Source organism: Elephantulus edwardii, unplaced genomic scaffold, assembly GCF_000299155.1.
Source record: "Elephantulus edwardii isolate Elephantulus edwardi_28Jun2011 unplaced genomic scaffold, EleEdw1.0 scaffold00002, whole genome shotgun sequence".
Lineage (NCBI taxonomy): Eukaryota > Metazoa > Chordata > Mammalia > Macroscelidea > Macroscelididae > Elephantulus > Elephantulus edwardii.
In genome coordinates, this window is record NW_006399752.1 from 40,627,340 (window position 1) to 40,649,462 (window position 22,123).

The window sequence follows — 22,123 nt, forward strand, 5'->3', positions numbered from 1 at the left end:
GCTTTGGGGATGCAGGTGGAGAATTCATCGAGGAGTGTGTGGTCAGCATGACTGAGCCCTGCAGGTGAACAAGGCAGCTGTCCATCCGTGCGTGATCATGATGTTTTGTTACCTAAAGTGACGCTAAATTCTGCCACTCCTTTTTCTCTGTAGTGTTAAAGAATGAGGACGAGGATGGTAGTTTGGAGAGCTTTGCATGACCAGGCCCTCTTATTTAGAAACAGATCCTTAGAGATATGCGTGACAGCACCCATCCATTCCAAAGCACATTCTCCCACCCTCCATTGCCCTGTGGCCGATGGCACTCCGCAGAGCAGTGCAGGGCAAAGAGCACTCAGGGTGAGCTTTCAATTCCTGTAGGGAAGTGACATCACCTAGCCTGAGCCTGCTCCAAGTCCCGGCTGAGGACAGCCATGGGACCTGGTGCTGCCTGGAATAAAAGCCCCTGACATCAGTCTCCGAGGGCTGTTGGCTTTTCCCAGTCAACTCAAAGCAGCACCAATAGATTGATCGATACCCTGACAGATTGATCAATACCCTGCAAAGAACCCTGGGAGGAGGCCCTAAGTTCCCAAAGGACAGCTTCACAGCCTGTGTTCTCCAAGTTCTCCGGCAGAGGGAGCATTCGGCCCAGCTGGTGTGTGGTCCCCCCACCCTCTCCCCTGGGCACCCACCATCACCAGCCAGTGAGGGGCATCTAAGTGAGGTTGTTAAGGAGTCTATCAGAGCTGACTCTGGCAGTGGCTTGCTAGGGGAGTCTGGGTAGACGAGGGGGCGGCTGGCCAGGGCCCTCAGCTGCCTGGCACTCGGAATGAGAAGTCTCCAGCCCTAGTGCCAGTTCTTTTTGATTATCCCTGTTATCCGGCCTGAGCCATCAGCAGCCCCTAAATGGGAAGGGGTAAAGCCATGGATTTAAGCAGGCCCAGCGGGCGCCCATGGCCACGATTTCACCAGCTGAGTACCTAGAGCTACCCACTACCCTAGAACCTTTTGGGGACAGTGAATGTAAATATCAGACTCCACTCTGGCAGGTGGGGCGGACAGCAGGACCTGGAGGACCCACCCTCCACATCAGGCCACCTGGCCCTCGGGCTCCAGCCAAAGGCCCCTTCTGAACAGGACCACGAAAGCCTCTTCCTTTTTTAATTTGAAGGTGGGAAAGCTGATTTGCCTCATGGCTCCTTGGTCCTACTGAATCCTCCATGTTCAAGTCAGCTTCAACAGGCCAGAGTTCAAGTGGTGTCCACTGACGTGACCTTCGGGTGCTGGGACACGGTTCCTTTCTACAGAACCTGTAAGTCATCTGCGCCAGGTGTGACCATGAACTTTCCTCCCCTCACACAAAACCCAGCCCCTGTGGAGGGAAAAAAACCACTTTTTCCCTACAATATAAAGTTAATACTGGCAGGAACCTTGTCCAGACAAAGAAACAGTCCTCCAGAGGGGGCCCCCTTCAAGGTGTCCCCAGGAGCTAGGACAAGGCGGGCTGCTGGCTGCCAGTCCAGAGTCAGACAGCACCTGCCCCTCAGAATAAATCCCACCCGTACCCACGTGAGCACGTGCGGAGGCCTCGCGTCCTGGGACTCTGCCCGAAAGGTGGCACGTGTTCTAACTACAGGCTACATCACGTAAACAACGCCAACGCCAGGACGCTCCAGTCAGAACGCAGTCCGTTAGGTGACAGGCTCCAGAGCAGGCCCAGAAGTAATCACCGTTTATCGGCTGCATAAAGGATGTTGTAGTGTGATGTTTTATAGAGCAGGTACACGGAAGGAATGGCTGCCTCGGGGAACACGTGGTGGTTGAGCGCCGTGTCCATCTCGTCCACGTACTCCACCTGCAGGGCGATGTTCAGGGCCTGCGACAGGGCCGTGATCTGGATGTGGTCACACTCCATGGCCATGGGCTCCACTTCCTGCGCGGGCCAATAGGAAAACAGAAGACCCCACCGGAAAGCCAGGTGATTAGAGGGCTGAGTGAGGGAAGTGGTCAGCCCTGGCTTTCAGGGGCACGGGTTAGGAGCCCTGTCCTGGGAAGTCGTGGCCACAGCTCAGGAGAGCAGTGTTGCCAGCAAAATCTGCTCTGTGAGGGGCTGTCATGTCAGCTCTTGCCTGTCGCACATTAGACACAAGACACTAAAACCTTCCCTGTTCCCGCACAATCCTCAGTCTCTGCTGACGTCAGGCCCCTGGGGTGGCCACTGGAGGTCATTACAGGTTAGGGTCTGGGAACTCAAGTCAGCCCAGTTGCAGAGCGCAAGAACAGCCTGGTGATCTGCTTCAAATTACAGCCAAGAAAACAGACATGTTATTACTGTAAATCGGAACCGGCTTGACACCTAGGGTGTTTGGATTGGGGGGTTGGGTGGGTGTGGGGAGGGTTATGTGTGAGCGAGAAGAATTAATCTAGTTATAATTAATTGCAAGGTGTAAGCCCAATCTTTTGGACCCCAGGCCCTTTTGTTGCATATGAGAAGAGTACACCGACTTGGAGGAATTGGGGAACTGGATAATTTTTAAATGCCAGCAGCTCTCAAATAAACACCTTATATCCCGACCAGAGCATAGTTAAGGGGGGGAGAGTAAATCTGCAGCCGCTAATAAACATTCTTGCCCTAAGCCCTTACTTGCTGTGGGGAGGGAAGGAACTGGCCCAGAGAGGCGCTGTGGTCTGTCCAGAGGCAACATGGTCCAGGAAGGACTGGCTTCCAGCTTCCTGGCCCAGTGCTCTGTGACCTGCAAATGGCCCAAGTGCCTGGCTGGTGGCCTGCATGCCTGCAGGGGTGGATACGAGCAGAGGGACAGGAGAGGTGCGGCTGAGGCCCCCTACGCACGTGAGCACAGAAGTCTTTGATGTCCATCTCCTCGTCGATGAAATGGCGGAAGAATTCGGCCCGGCTCCTGATGAAGGCGGAGGTGAGCAAGCGCAGGAATTGCACGATGCGGTCCGAGGTGCCCTGGTCATTGAACACCTTCAGCAGGCTGGACACCGAGTTGTCCCTCTCCACCAGCTCCACCACACTGTAAAACTAGTGGCCAAGCGGGTCAGCCAGGGTGCGGCAGGCCAAACCCTCCCTCTGCAAAGGCCCAACCAAGCAGAGGTGATTAAAATAAATCCATCAGAGAGTCCTCCCAAAGCTAGCCAACTGGGGTTCGACATTAGCACTTGAGTGCAGAGTCACAGCCCTGACAGTGCTCTAGGTACGACAGCAGCTAATTCGGAATGGTCTTCAGCAGTATTTTGCTTGCGGGGGGAAGGCGTCCCAGGATAGCACTAGCTGAGAGGCTGACATTTCAAATCCAGAGGTTATCTCCAAAGACAGGCCTGTCAGTTGGCTTCTGGAAAGCCACAAGCTTCTACATTCTAAGGGCAGGTCCTGGGGTGGTGCTGCTAATCAAAAGACCATCGTCTGGTGACGTCAATCCCCCAATGGCTCTGAGGGACCAAGACGGCAGTCTGTGATTTATAACCTCAGGAGCCCACCGGAGGGGCAGCTATGATTCGGATCCAACTTAGCAGCAATGAGTTTGAGTTCTACTTTGGTGGCTGAGAGGGTAAGGAGCTGGCTGCCGACCCACAGGCAGGCAGTTCGAACTCAGCTGCTCCACAGAAAAAGACGGGCAGCTTCCTCTCGATGGACATACAGGCTCTGAAGAGCCCTCTGGAGGGGCAGCTCTGAGTCGGTTCTGCCTCAATTGCAATGAGCTGAGTTCTAAATACACCAGGTCACCAGTAGTTGAAATCCCTTAGGCAACATGTCTAAGGTGCTCTGGTGGTGCAGTGGCAAGGAATTATGCTGCCAGCACAAAGGTATGAGGTTCAAATCCACCAGCTCTGTGGAAAAAAAGGTGAACAGTCTCCTGTGTGATTTACAGCCTCTGAAAACCCAATGGAGGGTCAGTTCTGGCCAGTTCCAACTCTACAGTCCACAGCATGTCTACGGTACAGCAATGGGATCTTTCTCCCTCACTCTCCTGGCTGGGCGTTTTAGTACTTCTCAGAGTACTGAGGGCATCATCCATACTCAGACTGTCAATGACCCGACGGATGGGGACCATCCCCACAGGGACCTCAGAGCTCTAGTGGTCAGGCATGGAGGAGTGGGAGTGAGGGGGCTGGAGGCCCAGTTTCCCATCCTGAGCCCCACTGAGATGGAAGTAGAATGCTAGGTTCCCCCACCTACATCTGCCACAAGTGGCAGTGACCCTCCGTCCTGTCCTGCCCAGTCCTCGAGGGTCTCCTGGCATCACCCACCCCCTCGGCTCTGCCAGCGTGGAAGGCCCCACTTCTTCAGCCGCTGTGGCCCAGGTTAACTCACAGCATTAAAGAAGTTCCGGAACTTGTGCTCCTCAAAGCCTGCAGCCAGGAGGTCATTCGGGGTCTGTAGGACGCGCTCCTTGAACCTAAACAAAGCACACAGATGCTCAGAGGGGAATACGGGGAGTGCCGGGTGACAAGTGTCCCCCACAGGGACCCCCCAGCTCCAAGGAAGGTGCAGATGCTGAAGAACCTTCCACACAGGTGGTCCAAGCCCAGAGCCCGACAAGTCCGGGGATGTGGCCATGCAGACTGTAGAGCTGAGGCTGTGGCCCCAGGCAGAACTTTTCCACCACGTCCCTGGGCAGTGAGGTGGGGGTGGCTTGAGACAGCTGCTGCCCAGGCACATTGTAAGCTGGGAAGCAATCTGAAGGATTCATCTGGACAAAGAGGCGCAGGGCTTCGTTCTAACCCCCTCTGAGAACATCAAAGGGCTGGAGGGGATGTCTTCACCCAGGGCTCTCAGCTGGGGCGTGGTCCCCTGGGGTGATGTCTGGGGACATTTCTGATCGTCTTGATAATGCATAGGGTGGTGCTGTTGGCATCTAGTGAGTACAGGCCAGTACTTGTTTTTCTAGTATCCTGCCTTGATGGTAACTCTTGCCAGTTCTTTCAGAGCAGCCTGAACTTCCCCTTTTATCACCACTGTATCTTGATCATATGTTGTGTCATGAAGTTCTTCTGTTCAGCCAATTTATTCTGGTACAGTGACTCTGTATACTACTTCCATCTTCTTTAAATGTTTCCTGGATCATTCAATATTCTGCCCACAACATCCTTAAGTATTACAACTCAAGGCCTGACTTTGTTCTTTAGTTCCTTCAGCTTAAGAAATACTGAGCGAGTCTGGCCCTTTTGATTTTCCACCTCCAGCTCTTTGTATATTCCATTATAACTCTCTGCTGTCTTCCCGAGCTGCCCTTTGAAATCTTCCTTTCAGCTCCTTAACTTCCTGCTTTCTTCCCTTTGCTTTGGCTTCCCTACAGTCTCCTGCAACGTTTGGAGTCTTTTGACATCCACCTCGGTCTTTTCTTTCTCCTGTCTTTGTAATGCCTTTTGCATTCTTCGTGGATGATATTCTTCGTATCCTCCCATAGCTCATCTAGTTTTGTTCATTGATGTTCAAGGCTTTACATCTGATCCTGACGTGGTTTTTAAATTCAGGTGGGATGGGCTCAAGGTCAAATTTTGGTTCCTGTGGATTTGATTTAACCTTCTTTAGCTTTAATTTGAACTTGCATATGAGTAGTAGTTGGTCTGTTCCACAATTAGCACCTGGCTTAGTTTTCACAGCTGATATTGAGCTTCTCCAAATGAGTCTGTCCACAGAGGTAATTGATCTGATTCCTGTGCATATCATCAGGTGAAATTCATGTGTATAGTGTGCATTTAAGTGCTCACTGGGTTGTGTCAAGAAATCTGAAGGACAACTGCCTGGCCAATTAACTGAAAGAGATCCATATTCTCATTCTAAAAAAGGTGACCTGACAGAGTGTGGAAATTATCAGACAATATGATTAATATTACATGCAAGCAAATTCCTGCTGAAGATTATTCAAAAATGATTAGAACAGTTCCTCGACAGAGAACTACCAGAAATATAAACTGGGTTTAGAAGAGCCCGTGGCACCAGAGACATTATTGCCCATGTCAGATGGATCTTGGCTGAAAGCTAAGAGTACTAGAGAAATGTTTATTTATGTATCACTGACTATGTAAAGGCATTTGACTGTGTGGATCACAACAAATTGTGGCTAACCCTAAGAAGAATGGGGGTCCCAGAAATTTATTGTGCTCATGTGAAACCTATACTCGGACCAGGAAGCAGTAGTCAGAACAGATCAAGGACACACTGCATGGTTCAAAACTGGGACAGGAGTGTGCCAAGGATGTGTACGGTCTTCACACCTTTTTAATTTATATGAGGAACAAGAAGGAATGTGGCATCAGGATTGGAGGAAGACTCATCAACAACCTGTGTTATGCAGATGACACAAACTTTACTTTCTGAAACTGAGGAGGAATTGAAGCATTTGCTGCAGAAGGTCTAGAACTATAGTCTTCATATGAATTGAAACTCAACATCAACAAGACAAAGATTCTCACTACTGGGCCAATTAGGCAGCACCATGGTAGATGGAGAAGAGATTGAGGTTGTTAACAATTACAGCTTATTCTGCTCTACAATCAATACTCTTGCCACCAGCAGTCAGGAAATCAAAAGACAAATTGCACTGGGACCTCTCCAAAGTGTTAAAGAGTAATGATATCAGTCTAGGGACTAAGGTGTGCCTGATCCACGCCACAATCTTCGCAATCACCTGCTAAGACACCAGAGAGCTGGACAATGACTAAGGTGACAGAAGAAGAATCGATGCCTTTGAGTTGTGCTGGAGAAGAATATTGAACATATCATGGACCACCAAGAAAACAAATAGGTCTCTCTTGGAGAGGGTGAAACAAAGTTTCTCCTTGGAGGCAAAGATTTTGAAGCGCCATCTAAAATACTTTGGGCACATGACCAGGTGAGATCAGTCCTTGGAGGAGGATATCATGCTTGGAACGGTGGAGGGACAGTGCAGGAGAGGAAGACCCCAAATGAGATGAATTGGCATTGTAACTGGGGTAATGAGGGTGGGTGTATCAGAGATAGTGAGATTGGCTCAGAGCTGCTGTCTGTAGGGTCACTGTGAATCACAGGTGACTCGATGGCACATATCAACAACAATAGGGCAAACGGATCCTTCCCTTATTGTTTTCAGCCAACCTTGCAGAACTAGATGTCAAGATTTACGTAATAGTTGTTCCTTTGGACTAAGCATTGTGTGATGTTATTTTCTGTCAGTGTATGTCATTTTTAACCTAATCATCCATCTGGGGTTTTGAAAGTATAGAGAGTGACTTCTCCACCCTCAGTGGAACCACTTCCAGTCCGGCCTGCTGCTTCTCCCCATCTGCGAGTTGACTTCTGTTAACAAGCTGTGTCTTTTAATCTGTCTCTGGGTCAGGTTTTTGGTCTCCGTAAACATGAACCTTGAGGGGTCTTCCCTCTAGGGAGTGAACACCGACACCCCATTTCAACCACAGCGCGCAGCTGGCCAGCCCCACACCAGACACATCTGCCAGGAAGCCCTCCAGCTCACTCCCGGAGGAGGCACCCTAGCAGAGGATGGACCCTCAGGGAAACGGGGCAGAGCCGCCAGGAGGCCCCCTGGAGCCTCGAGCCTGCTCACCTGAGGATTTCTCGGCTCTTCCCCAGCAGAGATTCCAGGTAGGAGTAGCCCAAGGCCCGGTAGAAGCAGTTCCCATCCCCCTTGGTCTTCCGGATGGCGGTGAATCTTTTGCTGAGTTCCTGTCGGAGAGAGGGGGCAATGTGGACCTCCAGACAGGTGGCATCAGGCCCCACCTGCCCAGGCTAGCCTCCAGTCCTCCTTCCCTCGCACACATTCATTCCGCACAGAAGCACAGGTGGGCTCATCCTATGTGCCACTCCCCTAGAAGTAACTGTGAGCGAGAGTCCAGGGCTCTGCCCTTACGCAACCTGTGGTCTGCAGGGACGCTGGACAAAAAACAAGGGGACCAAGGAAGCTTCGGACTGAGATCCAGGACTATGGGGCATCTCCACTAGATGTCAGAAATCCAAGAAGGCTTCCTGGAGGAAGTGATACCAAGAGGAGTTGGCAGGAATGGCAGGTGGTATGCGTGTACAGGTGTTGGGTGGGGTGTGGAGGGGCTCGGGGTGGCTAGGGCAGTGGTGGGAAGGCTCTTGAGGCAGCCGGAAGGGCCTCTGAAGGTGTACCTCACAGGCTGCCCCGTCCTGCAAACACTTCTCCAAAGAGTCCTCCCCACGCCATCCCTCACTCTGTCTGTCCTGCCTCTAGCTTTCCGACCTCTCTCACTCGGGGTTTGGAAGTGTAACTGTCCAACCTCTCTGAGCCACACTCAAGGTCTGGAGGTGGACAATGGTTTTCAAGGGGTCAGGAGACTCGTGTTCTTGGCCCAGCAGTCAGAAGGCTCTGAGCCAGACACGGCCCACAGAGGACGAGGCGCTGCTGGAGGCCCTGGCCCCCTCGCCCAGGAATGGCGTGTCCGACAGGGGAGGGAGAAGCCTTTGCTCCTTCTCCAGAAGTGCTCCCTGTGGCTGAGTCTGGATGGCATGGTGCCCCAGTCCTCTCCCCACAGACCCTCCCACAGGACCCACAGCCACTGTACTCTGCCTCTGGGAGGAAACCCCTGCAGGTACTGGGGCAGGCTCTGCTCTGGGACAGAGGAAGTCTGTTCTGCAGGAAGTCAGAGTGTTGGCTGATTCCCCAGAGAAAGCTGCAGATGGTGCTGCCCCGAGATCTGGAGAGGGTGGCCGGCTCCTGACAGTGCCCTCGTCCTTCCTGCTGCCCTGCTGCCTTCCAGCAACCTCCCCTTTTCCTTTGTTCACCTAGAATGGCTTTTACAAGTAAATTAGTGATTACAAATGTGGCTATGAGATCTGACTGCATGGGTTTGAATCCCAGCTCTGCCACTCTCAAATTATATGACCATGGGCATATCATAAGTCCTGTCTCTTCAACGGTGAACTTCGGATAATGGTAGTATTTACCTTACAGACATGTAATGAAGTTTCAACGGTAAACAATGCACTTTAATATATTTTAAATAAATACATAAATGATATTAATAATATATAATAACATTACTACATTAACATATAATTTTAGTATTTTTCATTTGAAAAAAAAAAGTGGAGTGCTTTGGTTTTGCAACTAAAGGATACTTGTTAGAACAAACACCCAACACAAAGGGGCTCCAGGGGTCTTTTCACTGCCCCGAACCCCGTCCAAACCACAGGCCCTGGTTGCTTTCCTGAGCACCTTCTCTGTCCCCAGCTGAGCCCCACAATCTCCGGCTCCTGCCCTCCCCTCCCTACCCAAGCCTCACCTGGATTTTTCGCTGATAAATCCTGTTTTCAGGATGATCCCGAAGGATGGATAGAATATCACATTTCTCTGATATCAGGTTGAAAGATGTTTCACTCTGAAAGAACAAGAAGGAAAGTCGTGACAATTCTGAACGCAACGATGGCGTTTTCGCCCACCTGATACCCTCGGAACGGCTGTCGGAGCTGGTGAGTTGGAGCGGAATCACAGCTGATTGTCCTGTGGCTTTCGGAGGCCACAATCACATGAGAGGAGACGGTCCATCTCACCCCCACGGAGCAGCTGATGGATTCAAACCTCCTGCTTTTTGGTTGGTAGCACAACCCTTTACCCACTTGTTGTTAGGTGCTATCGAACCGAATTCCTTGGAAAGGGACATCATGCTTGGAAAGGTAGAGGGTCCATGAAAGCGAGGAAGAACTTACCACTAGGCCATCAGAACTCCGAACAAGTTAAATAAAATAGGAAATGGTGCTCTTCCCATAAAAAGCATGTTTGAAGGTGCAACCAGTCTCCTGAAGGCACGCGGGCACTCCACGTTCCCCAATGAGACACTACAGTCATTTTAAGGCAACAAGGAACCTACAAACTGACCCATGTACAGAATACTTCAAACTTAGAGACTCTTCAGAGTTCTGGTGCACAGCGTGCTTGGCTGTTAAGTGGGATTGCAGTGTAGCTTGTTGCCACTAGACTATCAGCGCTCCCCACTGGCTGTTAGGTGAAAGGTCAGTGGTTCGAATCCATTACTTGTTTCATAGGAGAAACGTATAGTAATTTGCTTACAGTTTATAAGACTACCATATTTGAAACCCTATGGGACAGTTCTACTGCAGGGCAGTCAGAGTCGACTCAATAGCAATGGGTTTGCTTTACTATCATTTTATTTTTGGTAAGAGAACGTGAACGGTGTATTATTCTGTACTTCCTGACTCATGTACCCACCTACTCACTCACCCACCAGTTCACTCGTCCATCCATGCATCTAACCCATCCCCTTATCCGTCCATCCACCCATCCATCCACTGACTCATACATATATCCGTCCATCCATCCATTCATCTATCCGTCCACCCATCCATCCACCCACCCACTCATCCATCCATCCACCCTCCATCCTTCATCCATCCATCCATCCATGCATCTATCCATCCATCCATCCAACCACCCATCCTTCATCCATCCATCCATCCACCCTCCATCCTTCATCCATCCATCCATCCATGCATCTATCCATCCATCCATCCATCCATCCACCCATCCTTCCAATATTTCATCCAATCTTCCAGCAATTTATTCAACATTCTGCAAGGGCCAAGTACTATATTAAATGGTGGCAGGAAGGGTGATAAGATGTAGCCCTACTCAACAGGGGTCACCATCTGGGAAAACAATCATAATGCAAGATAAGGCCTCCATAAGACACCACAGCTGTGGCTCTAGTTCACTGGAGAAGGTCTGCTAGAACGGCCTGAGGTGCCACAGAAGGCTTCACAAGCAAGGAGCAGATGAGACAAGGAGGTTCGCCATCTACTGGTGAAAGTTCATAGCACAGCGTAGCTCGGCCTCTTGGTCGACCCCAGCCTGGAGGGCAAGCCCTGTGCTAGAGGAGCCAAAAGTTTACCTGAGGCTTATTGTTTAAAAGGGTTTTCCCAGTCATCAACTTCGACTTTTATCACAAGTAGAAAATGGAGTGTGTATCAATTATGAGATTAATTGGTTTTTCCTGTCCCCCCAAATTAAATCAAGCAGATTTAGCAGCAAAGTTGAGTGTCTCACTACAGCAAGAAAAGGGAGGCAGAGAGTGCAGCATGCATTCTTTGGGGCCAGAGAGCCTGTGCCAATCAGTCCAAGATCTACACGAGAGCAGCAGCCTCAGCAGAGACCCAGAGACTAACATGAGACCGAGCTGACCTAGGACTGCTGCCCCACAGAGCCAGAGCCAGAAGCCTTCCTCCGAGCTTGCCAGAGCACAGAGGGACTAATGGGACTTTGTGACACTGTTCTTTGAGGCTGAAGGTCAAAGGGCCTGTGGGCACACCTGAGCAGCTGCCTGGAATGAGGAACTTGAATTTTTACCTGTTAACTTCCCTAATAAACCCCGTAACTGTGAGTATGGTTCTACGAGATCTGTGTAGTCATTGCAACAGACTTTAGACCCAGGAGAGCAGCAAGCTTGGTGCTGTAATTAGTCGAAGTAGATGCAGGAGTGTGGAGACCGTGGCTGAACTAGTTGTGTACTACAGATGTTGTTGATGGGGGCAGGTTTGTGGAGGTAGTAGAGGTCAGACTTGACCGTCTCCATGCCGCCTACACCTTTATACATTTCCCAAGGAGCATCACTACGCAATAGGTGTGTGGCTGAAAGGCTGATGCGAACTGGGGTTTTTGTAGATGAAATTAGACTTTTTCCACGCAATTATCATCACTGTTTTGACACATACGACTGAAGCGGATCACTTTTCATTGCATGTCTCTGACCACATGGCCCCCCTGGTAAGGATTTCAACCCACTCTCTGGATGGGCTGAATGCTCATTGAGGCGGGAAAGACAAAACCCTTTCTCTATATAGACAAATGGGTCTGGTTTCTGATGAGTCCCCACTGCCACCGAGTCACTCTGACTCTCAGCAAGGCTTCACCAGACTTCCAAAGTCGTAAATCTTTACAAGAAGAAATGGTCGAGCCGCCCCGCTGCCCCCGCCCACCCCTGCCCACCCCGGAGCCACTGATGGATTTAAATCCTTGACCTTTCAGCTAGCAGCACAGTATATAATGTACTATGTCACGGAGCACCCAGAAGCAGCAGAGAGCAGGGTTGTGGGATTAGGTTACACGATGAGGGTTACTGCATCTCCACATTGGCTAGATGCCACACTTCTGTCTGGTGATAAGCTTCTTTGATGCAAAGAAAGAAGCTTTGGTACAAAGCCAGCATCTGGGGCAGAGGAGGAACGCTGAGATGTAAAGGGAGAACTTGTAGAGGACTCGGGACATCTGAAGATATCAAGACTTTATGCTGAAGACATATAGTGACCCTCAGCTCAGTACTGCCTCTCATACTATTTATGACCTTCAGCTCATTATTTGACTTCCTTGGGTGTCTCAGAGAAGGGAATGAGGAAATGCTTGTTAAAAGAAGAAAAGTCTATTTGTGCTTTGAGGCTTAGCCCAGCCCCGAGACAACCTCCTCTGTGAAGTCTGGACCTTCCCACTCCTCCCAAGCCAGGCTTGAGTCCATCCTTGAACTCACAGTTTATACCTTTTCTTCCTGTCTGGTGCTTAGATCTGTCTTCCCCCAGACTTGGGGATTTAGGGCACCTTCTCCAAGGAAAGCTTCAACATGGTAAAGGATGGAAACTGTCCCAAAGAACAGAAGGAATAGTGCTTCCAGAACACAACAGAGTGTGCAAATGCTTGCAGGTGTGAAGAAGGGATTCTAAGTTTTGCTTCTGGAAGCTTTCACTCGATACTCATCTTTCTTTGAAAGAGTAAATCAGGTTAGGGTCCCTGGCTCCCTTCTGCTTGGACACTGTGGAGGCAGGCAGGCATTTTAATTGCTTCCTAGGCATCTGAAAGTTGGACATCGAACAAGATGAATGGATAAGAATTGATGCCTTTGAGTTGTGTTGGTGACGAGAACTGAATATCCCATTGAAGCCAAAAGGGTAAATAAGGCTACTTTGGAGGAAGTGTAACTGGGTGTTCTTTAGAGGCAAGGAGAGAAACTTCTTCACATACGTTGGGCATGTTGTCAGTAGGGCCAATAAGTGGAGAAGGACATCATGCTGGCAAAGGCAGAAGGTCAACAAAAGAGAAGACCACCCTCAACAAGTGGATGAATACAGTGGCTCTAACAGTGACATCAAGCATGTTGGAGATTGTAAGGACAGTGCAGGACTGAGAAAGGTTCAGATCTGTTGTTTATACAGTCGCTATGAATTATAGTTGTATTTGGCTGCACACAACAACTGCGTATTTATGTTTACACCTCTCCAAGTTATTGTGGAGCAATGATGCCACTTTGAGGACTAAGGTGCATCTGATTCAGGCTATGGTCTTGCTGTGCATTTGAGAGCTGGATAATGACCAAGAATGACAGAAGAATTATTGTTATCTTTGAGTTGTGGTGTTGGAGAAGAATGCTGAATGTCCCATGGATTGCCAACAAACCAAACATAGGTTTTTGGAGAAGCTGTCACCAGAATGCTCCCTGGAGGCAAAGATGGTGAAGCGTCATCTCACATACATTGGGCATGTTGCTAAGAGAGGTTATTCCTTGGAGAGGGACATCATGCTTGGAAGGGTGGAGGGTTAGCATGAAAGAGAAGAGGACCCTCAACCATATGGATTGACACAGTGACTGAGGCAACGGGCTCACCTGTGTCTAAGACTGCAAGGTTGGCACAACATGGCACAGGGTTCAGGCCTGTTGTTCACAGGGTTGCTCTGAGGTGTTCTAGACTCCACGGCACCTAACAACAGCAGGGTCTATTAAGTGTGCAAGACCATTTGGAGAAAGTCTGAAATACTGCAAGGATGACCAGAATGTGATACAGAGACCTGAAGTGAGAGCATGCTGTGGGATGGACGGTGCTCATGGGCTTGCCCAACAAGAGGTTGCCACAAACTCCCAATCTGTAAAAAAAAAGCCCAGTGTTTGTGAAACACAATAAAGGGATGTGCAAACAGGCAAGGAAAATCCATAAGGTATTTCTGCACAATGAAATGTTACCCAGCCAAGAGAAACGAAGCCCTGATGCAAGCTGGGCGTGGATGGATCTTGAAAACACATTGAGTGAAATAAGCCAGACCCCCAAAGGATAAATACCATGTGATATTACTTATTGTAAAATATCTAGAACAAACAAATAGACTGAGAGTGATCATAGACTGGTACTTAGCAGGGGTGGAAGGATGGAGAGTTATTGCTTAAGGGGTACAGTTTCTGTTTGGAAATAAATAGTGCTGATAATTACAAAATAATGCATTATTAATGTCACTGAATTAATTTTCTTCTGGTACTTTAAAAATGTCCAAAATGCATAGTGGAGTGGACCTGGGGGGAGGGGTTGCAAAACAATGAAAGAATATTTCTTTTACTTTTCAAAAAGAAGTGGGTACGGGGGAAGGGGTGAGGGGGGAGAGGTTGGCAGGGAGAAAACTGCAATAATGAATGAATGGAAATCCAAAGTCTCTGTAAATTTTCATTAAAATTATTAAATAAAAAAAGAAACAAAAAAAATTTTTTTTTAAAATGTCCAAAATGTTATTATATCTATCTTACTACAATTCTAATATGAAATGGAAAAGCAACACACTACATTTACTGCCATTTGGATTGCCAAAAATAAAAATGGTGGCACTTAAGGGCCAGAGAGTATCAGAGGAACTTAAAGCATTGACCTTACATTTGCAGAGAAAAGTACTTACATACGGAAGGCTACCAGCCAGTCAAAATAAAGCACTCAGCATCTCTCACGGCATTGTGCTTCTTCTATTTAACAAACTCAAGGCTTATAACCACATTGTCCCTCAATCTTCCAAGCACACTTCATGCTGTTAGGAATCATCACATCGACTGTGACTCAAAGGTCCTGTGGACAACAGATCTAAACCTTGCCCTGTACTGTACCAACCTCACAGTCACCGTATGTTCAAAGTCACGGTCACTGTACTAATCCAGCGTGTTGTTCAATGTTACAGTCACGATGTTAATCCAGCTTGCTGAGAGTCTTTCTCTCTTCTGCTGACCTTCCAGAACTTTTCCAGCATGTCTTTTTCCAAGGACTTACCCCTTCTCACAAGATGCCCAAAGTATATGAGCCCAAGTTTCTTCATTCTTCCCTCTAAGGAGGACCCTGGTAACACCTGCTCCAAGACAGATTTGTTCTTTTGACAGTCATGGGATATTCGGTGCTCTAACACCACAACTCAAAGGCATCTATTCTTCTGTCATCCTTATTCATTTTCCAACTTTCAGCTACATGGGAAGAAACTGAAGAGACCATGGTTTGGATCAGGTACAGGTTAGTCCTTAAACTGACATCTTCGTTCTTTGGCATTTTGGAGAAGTTCCCGGCAGATTTTCCCAATGCAGCAAGTCTTAATTTAACTGCTGTCATTGAGGCAAACCCAGGCCCAAGATACAAACAAAATGAAAATAAGAAGCCCGTTTAGGGCAGGCCCGGGCCCAGACCCAAGAAGACACTTATTAAGCAAGAAACAGGAAAGCTGGTTAGCAAACTCGACCCCCACCCGAGGAGCAGCAGAAAGCGAACAACTCAAACCATGTAAGGGAGATATAAAAAAAACGGAAAAACCGGTCCAGCAGCTGAGGGTTGGCTGCCCGGTAACCTGAAGAGGGAATTTTAACTACCTGTGACCTTTCTCCCTGTACACCTAACTTAAAGCTTCTTTGCTCAAAGGGTTTAACCAAACAATCATAATGCATATAAAAACTAGTCAGTAGAAGAGAGACCCCAACCACTACCTTGTAAGCCAAGACAAAGAGAGAACATTTTGCGTTGGGGGAGCCTGAGCCCTGAGAGGCTATGGTCTCTGTCAGCGCTCCCTGCGGACAGTAAAGTCCTCCTCGCTTCACCAAAAGACCTTGTAGCACCATTCTTCGCCTGGAGCGGCTGGACACGAGGCTGAATTCCTGCAACATTACGGTGGGTGTTGACTGTGGAAACGAGTAATAGGAAATCACTGTCAACTCCACAACCTTTCCCCACCTATCACAATGTTGCCTAACACTCCAGTGGTGAGGGTATTTGTCTCCTTGATATTGAGACGCAGTCCATATTGAAGGCTGCAACCATTTCAACTCCAATTCACGCTTTATAAGCAAGGTTGTATCATCTGCATAATACAGATTGTTGGTGAACCTCCAGTTCTGAGACCACGTTCTTCTGTTTCTCAGCATACAGTCTACATAGGCATGGGGAAAGGAAGCAACCCCAATGCACACCTTTCCTGATTTTAAACCTTTGTTCTGCTCGGATATCAGCTTCTTATTTTAGGTATAGATTTCACACGCGCATAATTAAGTGTTCTGGAATCCCCATTCTTAATATTATTTAGCCATATGGCTGTGATCCACACAGTCAAATGCCTTTGCTTAATCAAAAATACACAAGTAAACATCTCTTAAGTATTCTCAGCTTTCAGCCAAGATCCATCTGACATCAGCAATGACATCTCTCCTGAAGCAATGACATCTCCCCTGGTCTCTACTGAATCCATCTTGAATTTCCATCAGCCCCCTCTCAATGGACTATTCTATCTGGTTTTGTAAATTGCTCGAGAACAGACAAGCCAAAATAAAGGGAAGGGATGCTGAAGTAAAAGAGATGAAGTTCCAAAGGGCTGAGTGAGAAGACAAAGCGGAGTACTGTAATGCAATGTGCAAAGAGACAGAGCTAGAAAATAAACAAAGCATGCACTTGCCATTTCTCAAGCTAAAAGAACTGAGAAACAAATCCAAGCGTCGCGTGGCAGTACTGAAGGATTCTTTGGCCGGGTGGGGGGCGTGGTGGGGGGAATTGAAAGATGCAGGAAGCATCAAAAGAAGATGGAAGCAATACACAGAACCCCTGTTCCAAAAGGAACTGGGCTACACTGAACCATTTCAGAAAGTGGTACACAATCAGGAGCCAGTGATGACGACGGAAGAAACTGAAGCTGCAAGGAAAGGGCTGGCAAAAAAATAAGGCCGTAGGAATTGTCTGAGTATCAGTTGATAAGTTTACACACACACATGCAGCCCTGGGTACACTCACCAGCCTACGCTAGTGAGAATTTTGGGAGACAGCTACCGCGCAGCTGACTGGAAGAGAAGCGTATTTGTGACCAGTCCCCAAAGAGGTGATCCAACAGAATGTGGGAACTTTGGAACGATCTCTGCACTATTTAACAGACGACTCAAAGGCCACTGCTGTTTTTAGTCAAAGCCCACGACAACACTCCAGTGGGTTTCGAGGTGAGTCTTTACAGGAGGAAATGGCTCGACATCATTCTCCCTTGAAGCTGGTGGTGGATTCGGCTGTGAAAGTTTCAGTTAACACGTAAAGCATTGCACCCACCTTAACTGACTTTGCACTCCTTTAACTGACTACAGGCATTCTGGGGGCACAGCCCACAATGTGGTGGTTTGAATTCCACAGGATGTAGATGGACAGTTCCATCCCACTGAGATTTCAGCCTGGGGACCTGACAGCAGGCCCCTATGGAACTGACTAGATGGAAGGGGGAGTGGAGATATTGTGGGACCTATTGTATCACGATATCCACGTTATTATGGTGGTCCAGAAAGAAACCTACAAAATCTCTGCCATGTGCCTGCATGTAAAGGTGAATTAAAAACTCCACTGCCTTTGAGTAGCTTCTGACTTGTAGCAACCCCCCCCCACACACACACACACAAGAGAGCTGCCCCAGGGGGTTTTGAGGCCGTAAATCTTTGTGGATGTGAAATGTTTCATAGTATCTGCTGGGTTTGAACTGCTGATCTTTGGATTAGCAGCTGAATGTGTTAACCATAGTTCCACCAATGAGCCTTTTCTAAATTTTGTATCCCCCAGAGCAGTATGTTGTTATTATGTACTGTCTAGTTGGAACCTACTCATAGGTGACCCTCCAGCAGGTTTTCAGAGGTAGTAAATCACACGGGAAGAGATTGCCCATCTCTCTGCAAGGAACTAGTGGCCTCAAACCATGTACCTTTATGTTGGCAGCACAATCCCTTAACACTAGGCCACCAGAACTCCCTTCATAGTGATATAAACTTCCCATTTAAACATATTTATATTGTTGTTGTTATGTGCCATCGAGTGGCCTGAGACCCATAGCGACCCTACGTACAGCAGCTCTGAAGCCTGTCCTGTCCTGTCCTGAGCCTGTCTCATTAATTCCAAAACACAAACTCCCATTGCCCCAATCATTGTATCACTCCATCTCATCCAGGGTCTCCCTCTCCTGTGCCGTCCCTCCATCCTTCCAAGTATTATGTCCTTCTCCAAGGACTGGTCTCTCTTGGCCACATGCCCAAACTATGTGAGATGGAACTTCACAATCCTAGCCTCCAAGGACAAACTGGGTTTCACCCTCTCCAAGACAGACTTGTTTTCTTGGCAGTCCATGGTATGTTCAAGACTCTTCTCCAGCATCACAATTTGAAAACATCAATTCTTTTGTCATCTTTAGTCATCGTCCAGCTTTCTGATGCATAGCAAGTAATTGCAACGATTATGGCCTGGATCAGGAGCACCTTAGTCTCTAGACTGACATCATTGCTCTTCAGCACTCTGGAAAGGTCCCTGACAACAAAATTTCCCAATGCAATTGGTCTTTTGATTTCCTGATTGCTGGTGTTAAGAGTGTTGATTGTGGAGCCAAGCAAGCTGGAATTGTTAACAACATCAATCTCTTCTCCATCTATTATGATGCTGCCAATTGGCCCAGTGGTGAGAATCTTCTTGATTTTGAGCTTCAATCCATATTGAAGACTACAGTCCTTGACCTTCTGCAGCAAGTGCTTCAGGTCTTCTTCAGTTTTAGTAAGCAAGGTTGTATCCTCTGTATAGCATAGGTTGTTAATGAGTCTCTCTCTAATCCTGATGCTGCACTCCTCTTCATAAAACCCTGCTTCCTGAATGATCTGTTCTGCATATAGATTGAAAAGATATGGAGATAGGATGCATCCCTGATGCACTCCTTTCTTGATTTTGAACTATGCAGTGTTTCTCTGCTCTGTTCTGAGGACTGCTTCCTGGCCCAAGTATAGCTTTCACATAAATATGTGAAACAATCATGTGTTCATTTCAAACAATCATGTGTTCTGGGATTAAAGGCTTTTAAATCACTTTATTTAAAGGTAAAATATGAGTTAGCTGCTTGGGGGCCTCCCCATGACTAACCTGAGGTCCTCACTCTGGGTCACACAGCACCCTGTCATCTCAGCCTCTGCCAAACACTTTTTGCAAGTCTGTTCCTTTGTGCCCACTCCCTTCCCCATTCCTGGGCCCCTCATCACCCACAGGTGACGGTGAGGGTCACTGGTTACCATGGATTCAATTCTGCCTCACGTATAACTCATTTCTCCTGCCAAGTGCCTGGTAGGTTCAGACCACGATAGTGGCTGAATGTCTCAACCATAGTGCCAGCAGTGAGCCTTTTACATAACATATTGTGTTATGTACACATGCAGTCTTAAAGTTCCCTACACACAGCGAGCTCTGATGCCTTAATGCTAAGGAGTTGTGCTGTCAACCCAAAGATATGCTGTTCAAAGCCACCAGGAGCTCTGAAGGAGAAAGATGTGGAATCTTCTCCTGTGCAATTTACCGCCACAGAAAAACCAGCCTGGGGGGAGGGGCAGCTCTGGGTGGGTGGCTCCTAGAAGGCACAGCAATAACCTATACTTTAGATATGAGGTCCTCTCCGCGTGGCCCTCCACTCAGATTCTATGGAAGATCTACCCTTCCTTACAAATGGCTGAGGCTCAGCCTCTCCCATCCCAATGCCAGATGTTTGGATTAGCTCCCAGGACTCTGGTTAAAGTGCTTGGCTCTTAACCAAAAGGACAGCTGTACGAACCAGCCAGAGAAAGAGGCAATCTACCCCTGTACAGACGTCAACCCAGGTAATCATATGAGCAGTTCTGCAGACACCTGTCAGTTTGGTTTTAGGTTTGCTCCAGCGCCCCCTGGTGTTCTCAGGTATTTCTCAGGGCACCCCAGGACAAGTGGGTTTCTACCTTTGTGACATAGGTCCTCGCCCGGGCCACCATCAGAATGAGCCGAGGCAGCTATGCCGATCACTGCACACGCTAGCCTGGCCTTTGCCACGCCCCTGGGCAAAACGTGAGCCTCAAGCTCCAAGGAGAACCCAAGCGTAGCCCTAATTACTGACCCATAAACCTGGGATGGTGCTCTGGGTGTGGCCTCCACTGACTCTAATGCATGTTTTGTTCAGTTTTCCAAACCATGGCTGAAATATTCCAGGATGTCCCAACCAGGGAACATCAAGGCTGTGACGACCTGGCTTGGCTCAGCTAATAGGTTCGTAATCTGAAAAGGAATGCAGCCCTTTAATTGCTGGTTGTAAACAGATATTAATGGAGTTAAGTCAGGGGCCAGCACCTCTGCTCGGACGTGAACTTACTTCAGGGTCAGGAAAAGAGGCTTCTCCTCACTGTCTTTCCCCCCATCCCCTACAGTTCTGGCAAAGGAGCCTGGCGAGTGTTCCCATATTGGTCCCTCAGACATGTGAAATAACGGGGCTCCCTGCTAAGGGTCTGCTCCAACTCATCAGCACCCCAGTCTCCAACCCCCAGTTACTCTTGTTTCATCTCCATAGACTCTCTCCACATGTCATCTCACCTCCCCTTTCCCTGGCCCCTCAAACCAAACCCACGACCATGAAGTTGATTGGGGCTCATGGTGACCCCATGACAGTACACAGCTGTCCACACCAGGGACAAGGTGTGCTGTTCACTTTCCTGCTGGTTAAAGTCCAACAGCAGCTCTGCGGCAGCAAGACAACCTCCTCCGTGTCGGTTCCCACTCCACCACAACAAGTTTTTAAATTTTAAGTCCATTTTACAGATTCCGAGGTCTCTCCTCAAGGTTGCTACCGGATGAGGTCAACTTTTCATTTAGCAGCGAATTTAAATCATGTGTGCGGCCCAGGCAAAGCCGGCCACAGAGCTGAAGACTTCCCAGCCAGCCTGAGAGTGGGGTGGCTCCAGCCCTCCACATAAACACCAGTTCATCGGCCCAGGTGGACTGGTCACGGCCTCCAAAGCCCCGAACGCTTCTGGACAGACACCTCCAGGCAAGACCAGAGAGAGGCTTCCAGAACCAGAGGGACAGAGGACCTACGCCCCACAGCCTACAGCAGCTGCACCCCACCCATGTGAACCCAAGAATGCGAACTACAAGAGTGTCTCCAGGTATGCCCCTCAAGGAGACAAATACAGCCGGAAGATGCAGACTCATCTACAAGGCTCATGTGTGACCCCAGGAGGGAACTTCTGGGGAGTTCTCTGTGGCACCCGTCCCAGAATAGGAACAGCTCAGAGTTTGGATCTGCCCTCCTCTAGCACACTGGAGGACCACCTGGCTAATACCCACCTGCATAATACCCACCTGGATAATCTGAGGTGCCCTCTTCACTCTAAGAGGCTTAGCTTAATCACAGCACAAAGCCCCAGTGGCCACTGTTGTGGGTTCAACCGTGGCCCCAGCCCCCAAGTATGTATTATAAATCCAAACCTCTCTGCCTGTGGTTATCATTTCATTTGAGAATGGTTTTCTTAGGTATAATAACACTGCAGTATTCATGTGAAAAAAAAAGAACAAACCCCTCGTTGCTTCAGAGTCAGAACAGACTCAGCTGGCCCTCCAACGTTTCCAAGGCTGCAAATCTTTACAGGAGGAAATTCCTCATCTTTTCCCCTCAGAGTGAATAGCAGGTTCAGACTGACAACCATGAGGACAGCAGTCCAGTGTTTCATCTACTACACCATCAGGTCTCTTTTGTACAAGAATAGATGATGCAAAAAAGCCAACATGGAAGAAGACAGATTCCATGCCACACCAAGATTATCCAAGAGACAGAGGAACTGAAGTTGAGGAGCCTTTGCCCCAGGATAGGGAAACTTTCCTCAAAGGTCAGCTTCCTGAGGGAGCTCTTCTGACCTCAACTGACAAGGTACATTTCAGCTTGTTGAAGCTACCCGCTTGGGGAACTGCTGGTATAGCAGTGCTAGAGAAGTCAGCAATCTACAGAAACATGCTCACACGTCCCAGTGGTTAGAATGTGGACAGACAGCACTGGGCATCAGCCGACCACAAGACCCTTCTATGCTC

General features: G+C 48.6%; 1 protein-coding gene across 1 annotated transcript in view; it reads right to left on the bottom strand.

The window, feature by feature from the left end:
• Positions 1–1,708: 1,708 nt before the first annotated feature.
• OTUB2 (OTU domain, ubiquitin aldehyde binding 2) overlaps positions 1,709–22,123 on the bottom strand; it is a 30,374-nt gene continuing 9,959 nt past the window's right edge. The window contains exons 2-6 of the mRNA XM_006879205.1: positions 9,250–9,345; positions 7,551–7,669; positions 4,319–4,403; positions 2,834–3,028; positions 1,709–1,915 (exon numbers count right to left, since the gene is read on the bottom strand). Coding sequence (XP_006879267.1) covers positions 1,709–1,915; positions 2,834–3,028; positions 4,319–4,403; positions 7,551–7,669; positions 9,250–9,345 — 702 coding nt within the window. The remainder of the gene's footprint in view (positions 1,916–2,833; positions 3,029–4,318; positions 4,404–7,550; positions 7,670–9,249; positions 9,346–22,123) is intronic.